Below are 12,047 nucleotides of genomic sequence, written 5' to 3'. Positions count from 1 at the left end.
TTCTGGATACAACAAACTGTTTGGAAATAGCGGAGGTGTTATCTGTGTATTCAAATTTAACTAGATTGCAATTTACTAATAATTAAGCAAAGTCGAGATATAAGGTAGGAAAGGTATGAAAACATATCAAAACTCTGGGTTGTATTTATCCTCATTATGCAACTTGTTATGCGTTGTTTATGTATCAGAAACAAACGATGTACACGTAACTAAACATAGAGGGAGTGTATGCTATGAATGCTTTTCAATACATGAGTTAGAAGTAAATATAAGCGACCGTGTGCCGCTCAAAGCGCACAAGCCCAAGTCCTGGTGTTAGGTGGGACGCTAAACAGCCCTGACACGACGGCCCTCCGACGAGACAGGAGGTTTGCGCAGGCCCAATAAGCCGCCTAGAAAACCAATCATTACGAACAATATAAGAGATAATGCGACTCGATATAATCGGCAAAGACCTAGGCGACGAATAAAGGATCACGATTGGAAGCTTGGAACATGGAATTGCAAGTCGCTAGGTTTCGCAGGTTGCGACAGGATGATCTACGATGAATTACATCCCGCAACTTCAACATCGTGGCGCTGCAGGAGATTTGCTGGACAGGACAGAAAGTGTGGAAAAGCGGGCATCGAGCGGCTACCTTCTACCAAAGCTGTGGCACCACCAACGAGCTGGTAACCGGCTTCATAGTGCTGGGTAAGATGCGCCAAACGCGTGATTGGGTGGCAGCCAATCAACGCAAGGATGTGCAAGTTGATGATAAAAGGCCGTTTATTCAACTATAGCATCATCAACATGCACTGCCCACACGAAGGGAGACCCGACGACGAGAAAGAAGCGTTCTACGCACAGCTGGAGCAGACATACGATGGATGCCCACTGCGGGACGTTAAAATCCTCATCGGTGACATGAACGCACAGGTAGGAAGGGAGGAAATGTATAGACCGGTCATCGGACCGGATAGTCTGCACACCGTATCGAATGACAACGGCCAACGATGCATAAACTTCGCAGCCTCCCGCGGAATGGTAGTCCGAAGCACCTTCTTTCCCCGCAAAAATATCCACAAGGCCACATGGAGATCACCTAACCAAGAAACGGAAAACCAAATCGATCACGTTCTAATCGACGGTAAATTCTTCTCCGACATCACGAATGTCCGCACTTACCGCAGTGCGAATATTGAATCCGACCACTACCTCGTTGCAGTATGCCTGCGCTCAAAACTCTCGACGGTGTACAACACGCGTCGAAGTCGGACGCCGAGGCTTAACATTGGGCGGCTACAAGACGGTAGACTAGCCCAAGAATACGCGCAGCAGCTGTAAGTGGCACTTCCAACGGAAGAGCAGCTAGGCGCAGCGTCTCTTGAAGATGGCTGGAGAGATATTCGATCCGCCATTGGTAGCACCGCAACCGCTGCACTTGGCACGGTGCCCCCGGATCAGAGAAACGACTGGTATGACGGCGAATGTGAGCAGTTAGTGGAAGAGAAAAATGCAGCATGGGCGAGATTGCTGCATCATCGCACGAGGGCGAACGAGGCACGATATAAACAGGCGCGGAACAGACAAAACTCGATTTTCCGGAGGAAAAAGCGCCAGCAGGAAGATCGAGACCGTGAAGAAACGGAGCAACTGTACCGCGCTAATAACACACGAAAGTTCTATGAGAAGTTAAACCGTTCACGTAAGGGCCACGTGCCACAGCCTGATATGTGTAAGGACATAAACGGGAACCTTCTTACGAACGAGCGTGAGGTGATCCAAAGGTGGCGGCAGCACTACGAAGAACACCTGAATGGCGATGTGGCAGACGAAGATGGCGGTATGGTGATGGACCTGGGAGAACGCGCGCAGGACATAATTCTACCGGCTCCGGATCCAGGAGGAAATCCAGGAGGAGATTGGCCGGCTGAAGAACAACAAAGCCCCTGGGGTTGACCAACTACCAGGAGAGCTATTTAAACACGGTGGTGAGGCACTGGCTAGAGCGCTGCACTGGGTCATTACCAAGATTTGGGAGGAGGAAGTTTTGCCGCAGGAGTGGATGGAAGGTGTCGTGTGTCCCATCTACAAAAAGGGCGATAAGCTGGATTGTAGCAACTACCGCGCAATCACATTGCTGAACGCCGCCTACAAGGTACTCTCCCAAATTTTATGCCGTCGACTAGCACCAACTGCAAGGGAGTTCGTGGGGCAGTACCAGGCGGGTTTTATGGGCGAACGCTCCACCACGGACCAGGTGTTCGCCATTCGCCAAGTACTGCAGAAATGCCGCGAATACATCGTGCCCAGACATCATCTATTCATCGACTTCAAAGCCGCATATGATACAATCGATCGGGACCAGCTATGGCACGCTAATGCACAAACACGGATTACCGGATAAACTGACATGGTTGATCAAAGCGACGATGGATCGGGTTATGTGCGTAGTTCGAGTTCCTTCGAAACGCGTAGAGCGTTACGGCAAGGTGATGGTCTTTCGTGTTTGCTATTCAACATTGCTTTAGAAGGGGTAATATGAAGAGCAGGGATTAACACGAGTGGTACAATTTTTAATAAGTCCGTCCAACTATTTGGCTTCGCGGACGACATAGATATTATGGCACGTAACTTTGAGAAGATGGAGGAAGCCTACATCAGACTGAAGAGGGAAGCTAAGCGGATCGGACTAGTCATCAACACGTCGAAGACGAAGTACATGATAGGAAGGAGTTCAAGAAGACAATGTGAGCCACCCACCGCAAGTTTGCATCGGTGGTGACGAAATCGAAGGTGGTAGAAGAATTTGTGTACTTGGGGTCACACCAGCAGCGAAATTCGGAGACGCATAGTGGCTGGAAATCGTACGTACTTCGGAAATCGCAAGACGATCCGATTGAAAGAGTTCGCTGCCGTACCAAAGTGACAATCTACAAAACGCTCATTAGACCGGTAGTCCTTTACGGACACGAGACCTGGACGATGCTCGTGGAGGACCAACGCGCACTTGGAGTTTTCGAAGGAAAGTGCTGCTTACCATCTATGGTGGGGTGCAGATGGCGGACGGTACGTGGAGGAGTCGAATGAACCACGAATTGCATCAGCTGTTGGGAGAACCATCCATCATTCACACCGCGAAAATCGGACGACTGCGGTGGGCCGGGCACGTAGCCAGAATGTCGGACAGTAACCCGGTGAAAATGGTTCTCGACAACGATTCACGGGCACAAGAAGGCGAGGTGCGCAGCGGGCAAGGTGGATCGATCAGGTGGAAGATGACTTGCGGACCCTCCGTAAACTGCGTGGTTGGCGACGTGTAGCCATGGACCGAGCCGAATGGAGAAGACTCTTATATACCGCACAGGCCACTTCGGCCTTAGTCTGAATAAATAATAATAATAATAAGTAAATATATATTTTATAGAAAGGGGGATGTGGTGACCGATGTCTCGATCATATTTTATTTATTTATCATCAGACTAAGGCCGGAGTGGCCTGTGCTGCACATAAAAGACTTGTCCATTCAGCTCGGTTCATGGCTGCACTTCGCCAACCACGCAGTCTGGTTCAAAGGACTCGAGAATGCCCGAACTACGCACATTTCCCGATCCATCGTCGCCTTGATCAACCGTATCAGTTTATCCGGAAATCCGTTTTCGTGCATTAGCTGCCATAGCTGGTCCCGATCGATTGTATCATATGCGGCTTTGAAGTCGATGTGTGGGCACGTTGTATTCGCGGCATTTCTGCAATACCTGACGTATGGCGAACACCTGGTCTGGTAGAGCGTTCATCCACAAATCCCGCCTGGTACTGCCCACGAACTCTCTTGCAATTGGTGTTAGTCGACGGCATAAAATTTGGGAGAGTGTTGTTTTCAGCCGGCCGATCTCCTCCTGGATTTCCTGGAAGCCGGAAGTCGCATGTCCTGCGCGCGTTAGTGCTGCCGCCACCTTTGGATCACCTCACGCTCGTTCGTACGGTTCAACTTCTCATAGAACTTTCGTGCGTTATTAGCGCGGTACAGTCCAGTCGTTTCTCTGATCCGGAGCCACCGTGCCTAGTCTCGGTCATATATACGCATCATATCATGTTGATCTACTCTACGTTGCATCTATGAAGTACATCCGTGTACGCTACACTATCTAAGTATAAGTGCAACAGCAACTGCATGCTGCACATCGTAATTGAACAGAAGTCAGTCTTATATACATCTTTGTGCTTAACACACGCGGGTACCACAGTGAGTGTTAGATGTAAGACGTGAAGAAGATGGAAAGAAGCATGCACAGTGAGCAGGAGAGTAGGGCCGCAGAAAGAAGCATGAAGGGTATGAAGCACATTAATAAAATGTTTGCACACTAAGGGTCTGTCTCATTTGGATAATTAAACTGAAATTAAACTTAAAAGTTTTTTTTTTTTTTATATCTTTATTAACGAGATTTTCGGCCCTTGGCCGGCTCCTCTCGTGTAGCAAAAAGAAATTAATTACATTTCATTTAACAATTTGATTTGATATTCTAGTTAATTGGTTGATAGTTCGGACCAGAAGGGTTCCGACAAAAAATTTATTATTCTAGTTGGTATTAAACCCGGTGGGGAATCTATTTTTAGCAGGTGCGAAGTCCGTGGGATGTCCATTTACATTGCGGGTGTCTTCAGTAATTGCAGGGTGTTTTGTGGGTAGTTCGTATTCCGTTGTGATTGTCCGTGTTCATAGCAGGGTTCGTCAAATTCGGTTGAAAAGTCCGCAGTCTTTCAAAAAATTGATCGTTTGTCTTTCCCTGATTGCATCGTTTTGCAGGGCCGTGATCGTGTTGGGAACGTCGTTTGTGGTGCGTGGTTCTTGAAACAGCGGGCAGGTGTTGAACACGTGGTTGACGGTCATGCGGGTGTGGCAAGTGTCGCATGTGTGGTGAAAATCTCCGGAGCCGAAGTTGTGGGTCAGCATGGTGTGGCCGGTGCGCAGCCGAGAGAGCACCACCTGTTCCCGTCGATTGGGCAAGTCTTCGCCAGGAAGGATGGAGTTCTTGATCATTCTACAAATGTTTCTCTGTCTCCTCCATTCGTTTGCCCAGGTAAGCGAAATGGATTGCTTCACCCAGAGCTTGGCATCGTCTGCCGGGACCACCCGGCTAAGGAAGGGGCTGAACCGTCCAGTATTGGCGAGGATGTCTGCTTCCTCGTTTCCCCTGATTCCTGCGTGTCCGGGGACCCAGGTTAGGGTAGTGTTGGTGTCCAGTGCTGCCTGGATCGCCTGAACGAAGGGATGGCGGTTGCTGTCAGAGGCCACTGCCGAGAGAACGCTGGCGGAATCAGTCACTACCAGGACGGGGTCGGTGCTTGGCTGTATTACGGCCTGGAAGATCGCCGCCGCTTCAGCTGAAAAGACGGAACACAGATCGGGAAGGCGGTGGGAAGAGCAGGGACCATCATAAGAGTGGATACCTACCCCAACTGTACCGGCCGCTTTCGACCCGTCGGTGTATCGGATTGTCGATGTCGGGTGCTTGTTGTCCAACAGCTCTTGGAAGAGACCCTGCGCTAGGCTCGCGTTTGGATTTTTTTGCAGTTTGGACTTCAGAGATAGCTCGATTTTTGGTTTTGCCTTATTCCAGCTTGCTGCTCCTAGGCGGTGCAGGCCGGCAATTTTTGGCAGTCGTTGCTGGGTGGATCGATGAAGTACTTCGTTGGCACGGTCGAGAAGGCAACAGGGTCGGTTGTCGTTGGTGGTCCTTTCGAGGTAACCGATTGTTCTTGTACATAGCGCCGCCGTAGCCTTGTGGCGGAAAGGGAGTACGCCAGCTTCGGCGCACGCCATGTCCGCGGGTGTTGAAGGCAGCAGACCGGAAACCAGACGAATAGAACGGTTATAAACTGGGGCGAGATTGGAAATAAGGTAATCGAAGTTACCTGAGGTGGCTTCTATTCCGTACAGAAGCCTGCTGGTGATAACGGCGTCAGCGACGCGGAAGCGGGTGGGACGGTCACTGCGGGTTCGTTTTTTGGAAATTAACTTCACCATATTGGTCCTGGCTTGGCAAGCTTTCCGGACAGCGGCGAAGTGCTGCTTGAAGGTGAGCTTCCGGTCGAAGGTGATGCCCAATAGTTTGACGCTGTTTTTAGTCGGGATGATGCTGCCGTCGAGGGTGATTGGTTGCTTGGGTAGTCGGTGGTTACTTTGGCATGCGTGCATGCGGATGCATTGCCAGCTGCCATCTGGAAGCCGACGGATTGTGCCCACTTTGCGACACGGTTGACCGCCGCCTGGGCCTTCCTTCTTACCACCTTCGGGTGCTTGCCGACGGCGACGAGCAGAATATCGTCGGCGTAGACAAGAATAAAGATTTCTTTTGGTAGATCAACGAAAACTTCCTCCATGGCGACGAGGAAGAGGGTAACGGCGATCACCGAGCCCTGAGGGACCCCGGTTTCTTCTTTGGTGGTTTTCGAAGTAGTGGCACCTAGCTGAACTTGGAATGTTCGCTCAAGCAGGAAGTTTTGATGAAACTCAACATGTTTCCGGATAGGCCCCAGTGTGCCAGCTTTTCGAGTACGCCGGGGGTCCACGTGCGGCTGTAAGCTTTAGAGATATCGAGGGAGATTAATTCCGTATGCTTACCCTTTGCATCCTCCAGAATTTGGGTGAGCGACGCTAGGTAGGTGTTTGTTCCACGACCCGGACGGAAGGCGTGCTGTCGGTTGTCTAAGCGGCCAGTACTTTCAAGGTACTCGACCAGCCGCCTGTTGACCAGTCGTTCCATCACTTTCGACCCGACGTTGGTTAATGCGATTGGGCGATAACCGCTTGCATCATTTGCTTGACCATTTTGCTTGGGAATGGGAACCACCAGGCTGGATCGCCATTCAGCAGGGAAGGTACCATCCGCGAACTCCTTATTGATTGCCGCTAGGAGGGCGATTTTCCCGCTTGGAGGGAGGTTTTTGATCATGGGGTAGCCCATCTCGTCTGGACCAGCCGATTTGCCTTTGCCCTTTCTCAGTGCAAACTCCAGTTCCGCCATCGAAAATGGTTTGTTGAAGCAGTCGTTTTTGTCGGGTGGGACCTGGAACGCAAGGATCTTTGAGGAAGGATCTGTGTGCTTCTTTCTGAAAGCTTCCGGGTACTCACCGAAAGAGGATTGTCGGCCGAAGTGATCCGCTAAAGCGTCCGCTACCATTGCTGGATCCGCTGGATCGATCCGTTTACGGATAGTGCGATGCCCTTCGATCTGCGCTTACCGTTGAAGCAGTTAATGCGCCTCCAGAGTTCGGTGGTCGATTGCTCGTCGTTAATCCCGTCGAGGAATTCTGTCCAGGATTTTTCTTTCGCCTCTCTTATGGTCTGCCTGCAGTCGTTCCTTGCTTCCTGGTAATCGGTGTGGATGCGCTCTAGCAGAGGACTATCCGGTGGGTAACGCTTCTGGGCCTTCTTATACGCACGGAGACATTTGCGCCTTTTCTTGACGGCTGCTTTGGCGGTTTCGCTCCACCAGTGCACGGCTTTCCTTCCCGGGTTAGGGCTTGTCTTCGGGATGGCTTTACCTGCGGCTTGTAGGATGGTGTTGGTGAGGTCGGAGATGGAAGAAGTCGGAAACTGGGACAGCTCGCGTTCGATCTCCCGCTGAAAACTGCCCCAGTCCGCTTTCTCGTACAGCCAACGTGGTCTCCGGAGATTTCGGTAGGTCTGCTGTCCAGCGCCACGACGATCGGCGAGTGGTCGCTCCCTCGTGGGTCACCATCCGTGGACCAGAGTAGTCGGCCAACCACCGAGTTCGAGGCTAGTGTAACATCGATGGCTGACTCGACCCTTCCACGTCGGAAGGTCGAGGAGCCGTCGTTCAGCACAGTCAGGCCGGCATCGGATGCCGCGTTAAGTATCATTCTGCCTCTTGCATTGCTTGAACGACTGCCCCAAGCGCGATGGTGCCCGTTTACATCTCCCAGTATGATGGCTGGCGATGGCAACTGCTCGAAGGCCTTGAGGAGCTTGTCTTGCAGGTTGGGAATTTTTCCGTTGGGAATGTAGATGGATCCGATGGTCAGTGGGAAAGGCCATTGAATTCTCACCGCCACCATGGGGAAATCCACATCCACGGGGATCTCGGATGCGGGAACTTCCTCGAGGATTCCGATTGCGGCGGACTGGTAGACGTTGCTATTCACGTCGGAGTACCACTTGTACCGGCCACCTAGGGAGCGATTCATTGCTGTTGTCGAGGCGCGATGGATCTCTTGAAGGGCAATGACCACGGGCTGGAGGTCGGCTGCGAGCAGTTCCAAGTCGCATAGGTTGTTGTGGAAGCCGTTGATGTTCCACTGCAGTGCGATTGTGGTACTCTGGTTGCTTGGTCTGCTCGGTCGTGTCTGGGTTGCTGGGGTGTTGCAGTTCAGCGTGGAACCCACATCCGGCAGAGATGGGGGAGGCGACGGAAAAAATGTGGTAAATGACCATGAGTTTGACGGGGGTGTGCTCCCCCCCAGAGCTCCACCGGAGGCAGGTCCCTCGCTGTGGTCGGTGGCTGGAGTTTTCAAAAGCGGGCGGGCTTGTTTCGAGGAACTAGGGAGGATGGTTGCACGAATACCATACCTTTGTTTATGAAGGATGTCGTACAGGTCGGCCGATGTTGCTTCCGGCCCTAGAGGGGGGAAGGACTGTGCTTCGTCCGCGGCTGCGGCACTTGGATCTTGCGACGGTGTCTTGCATCCCTCGTCGTCCGTCGGGGAAATAAACTGCGTCCCGAGAACGCCAACAGCTATTCGCTTCACTCCCTCGATGTCCCTCGCTGAACTTGGATGATCCTGGCTGGCAGGGTCAGCGCCCGAGCGCCGGGGGTTGTCCGCCAGTTCCGGTTGGGGTGTAGCTTCCGCACTGACGGGGCCTCGGCTACTCGGACGCTCAACTGCGGCCATTGTGTTGGTGGTGGGTGTTTGCGATCGAGAAGTGACGATGGTAGGTGGTGGATTTGTGTTCGCATTCGTGATTTGAGTAACAGGTACTCTTGTGTAAGGCTCAGCTTGCACATTTCCATGGTTGGTATTAATTGTGGGGTAAGGATTGAAGAGGAAAGTGGAAGGGTCTTGTGGGTTTTAACTATGGAAATCGGGCGGCGAAACTGAGCCTTTAAACCACTTACTTTGAACTCTTGGGTACTGCACCACGTTTCGTCTTGGGACCACACAGGGAGGAATCGCTGCTGTCCTCTGTGTTCCTTAACGATCGTTCGCGCTTGGGCGTTTGCTTCGGTGTCGTGTCCATGCTGTCGTCTTCTGAGAAAATGTCGTACGGGTCGTCTACGATTTGAATCTTCTCTTTGTCCGCCTTTTTTTTTTTTTTTTTTTTAATCTTTATTTCTGTGTTTTTTTAATCTACAGATTAAGTTCAACACCAAAAGAAAGGGGCTGGAAGAGACCCTTTGCGGGCCAACCAGGTCCCGCCCATAGCAGTGCAGCAAGACTAAATTATGGAGAGGGTCGGCCGGAGGGGCCTCCTGCGTGCCAACCAAAGGGCATCGCCATTTGACTTAGAACTAAACACTTGACTAAAATCTAAACACTTTAAAATGGGAAGTTAAATAATAATAATAAAAGGAGTTCACAGAAAATTAAAAGTACGATGAAGACACTACACAAAACGAGTTAAAAACGGGGTTCGAAGCGGATGGGGACTTTATTCCCGGTGTAGGTACTTCGGCGGTTGGTGTCCTCCTGTGCTCTCCGATAAAGTTGGCGTTTGCTCTGCGCTCCTGCGAGCCCTGTAGTCCAAGGGTTTCTTCTGGGGGATCCTGCTATAGTTTGGCAGTCTCAGGGTGTCCTGTTGTGGTTTGCGATGCGCTGTTCTCCGGTGGTGATTTGGCTTCCGGGTGCCTGAAGTAAGTGGTGAGGCCCTAATCCAGAAACCTCCTCGTCAAAATTTGCCATTCTTGAACAGAAAACCTTTTGATTTTTCGACCTTTTTTACGTTAAAAAGGTTCAGAACGCCACCTGGTGGTTGAGGCGATATTCGGAATCCGAAAAATTCGGAGGGAGCCTGAAAAATGCTCGATGATTTTTTATCAAGATCCTTCGGTGAAGGAAAAGAAAAATTCGATTGCGGGTTGGCATATGGTTTGACGAGGTATGGCTGTGGAGGTGGAAGGTCGATGCCCCCCCAGCCGAATCGGAATGGCGATCGCTGGGGGGGGTGGGACTTACATTTAGGAAATGCCCGTTCGCCTGATGTGGAGGGCCTCAATACCGACGCATGACGTTATGGAACTGTCAGGGTCCTATACTTCGTAGAAAAGTCGGGCGTCCTTCAGGAAGCAGAAGATGGCCGCCATGGCAGCTTCATCATCCGCCAGTGCGTCCCTGATACTCCCCGGTATGCCGTATAGACTTCGGGGGTAGTCATATTTGGGACACCGACAGATGAAGTGCTCCACGCTATTTTCGGTGTCGCAGAGATCACAACGGGACCGGAAAGGGCCCCACCACCAAAATTGTGGGAGACCCTTGTGTGACCGGTCCGGAGCCTCGAGATAACCTGCTGCTCTTTCTGGGTTGCTGGGTCTTTCCAGGAGATGGTGTTTCCCTTGATTTTTCTGAGAAAGAGCCCCGTGTTGTCGTTCCATATCCGAGCCCAGTCCTGGCCGACGACGCTCTTGGTCCATTTCTTGACGTCGGCCAGTGGGACGGAACAGGTATATTGTGGACCTTCGTGACCGATGCTCGCCAGGGCGTCGGCCTCAGTATTCCCCCTAATGCCACAATGTCCGGGGATCCAGGCAAAGGTGGTGCCGGGAATCATTCCAGCTAGTGTTCCCTGGATCCAGGGATGCTTGGGAGTTTCGCTTTGAAGGGCAGAAACCACGCTCGCAGAGTCCGTAAGGACCACAATCGGTTTGTCCGCTGGGTAAGTAGCCGCAATGAAGACGGCGACAGCTTCAGCGGAAAAAATGTTGCATGGCCGTGGCAGACTTTCCGACATGGTCAGATTGGGTCCATTGACTCCGAAACCGACTCCTCGGCTGGATACGGAACCGTCGATGTAACGGATCTCGCTGTTCCAGAACCGTGTTGAAATCAGTTCTAATACAGACCGTCGGAGTTCCTCTGTGTTGTCGCCCCTCTTAAACCGAGAAGCGATGGTGCGATCGATGTTTACTGGAGGCATCAACCAGCCCTTCGCTCCATGCCAGTGAACCCGCGCCACTGGGGGGAGGCTAGTACCGGCTACACTTCTCAGGATGCGGTCAGCCTCAACGAGGAGAGGGATCCTGACTTCGCCTGACGTGGCGGCCGCGAAGGAAGCGGCTTTACGGCAAATGGCCATCTGAATACGGTGCCGAAAAGGAAGGATGCCGGCATCAACACATGCAGCTTCCGCGGGGGTGGATGGGAGTAAACCGGAGGCTGTCCGGACGTAGTTGTTAAAAACGGGTGCAAGGGTGCTGATAAGATTCCGGTAGCAAGGGCAGGTGAGCTCTAGGCCATAGAGCAGGCGGCTGTCAATGATGGCTTGCCCGACGTTAAGCCTCGTGCTCCTGTTGTTGGTGCGGTGCTTTTTGGAGAGGGTTTTGATGAGGTTAACGCGGGGTTTGCAGGCTTCCTTTACCGCTCGGAAGTGCGGTAAAAAGGAGAGTTTCCGGTCGATGTCAACTCCAAGTACACGGACGATCTTCCGGTTGGGGATGGCCTCCGTGCCGAGTTTAATGGAAGGCCCCGCTAGCTGGTGCCGCCCGCTGCACACGTGTCCCCGGACACATTTCCTGGCGTTGAGTACAAAACCGACGGAAGAAGCCCACCGAAGAATGGTGGTAACTGCTGCTTGGGACCTGATCCTGGTTCTTCCGGGTGTACTTCCAACAACAACCAACAGGATGTCGTCTGCGTATACAAATACGTAGACATTTGCAGGCAGGAAGTTGAAGACCCCGTCCATAGCGATGAGGAATAACGTAACCGCTAGGACCGACCCTTGGGGGACGCCGGTTTCTTCAGGATACTCGTTGGATGCAGTGCCGCCGATGAGCACCTGGAAGGTTCGTCGAGTGAGGAAGTTTTTGATGAATGCAAGCAT

The 12,047-nt window shown here is 51.9% G+C and overlaps 1 protein-coding gene across 1 annotated transcript; it reads right to left on the bottom strand.

The window, feature by feature from the left end:
* Positions 1 to 10,283: 10,283 nt before the first annotated feature.
* On the bottom strand, positions 10,284 to 12,047 carry LOC134208793 (uncharacterized). The gene has a single exon (XM_062684742.1). It carries the CDS (start codon positions 12,045 to 12,047, stop codon positions 10,284 to 10,286), a length of 1,764 nt encoding a protein of 587 aa, XP_062540726.1.

This window comes from Armigeres subalbatus, chromosome 2 (assembly GCF_024139115.2).
Source record: "Armigeres subalbatus isolate Guangzhou_Male chromosome 2, GZ_Asu_2, whole genome shotgun sequence".
Lineage (NCBI taxonomy): Eukaryota > Metazoa > Arthropoda > Insecta > Diptera > Culicidae > Armigeres > Armigeres subalbatus.
Note: the sequence above shows the minus strand (reverse complement) of the source record. Positions and strands in the feature narration are given on the sequence as shown.

Coding starts and splice junctions, on each gene's coding strand:
- LOC134208793 (XM_062684742.1), bottom strand. CDS start 12,047: ATGCTTGCATTCATCAAAAACTTCCTCACTCGACGAACCTTCCAGGTG.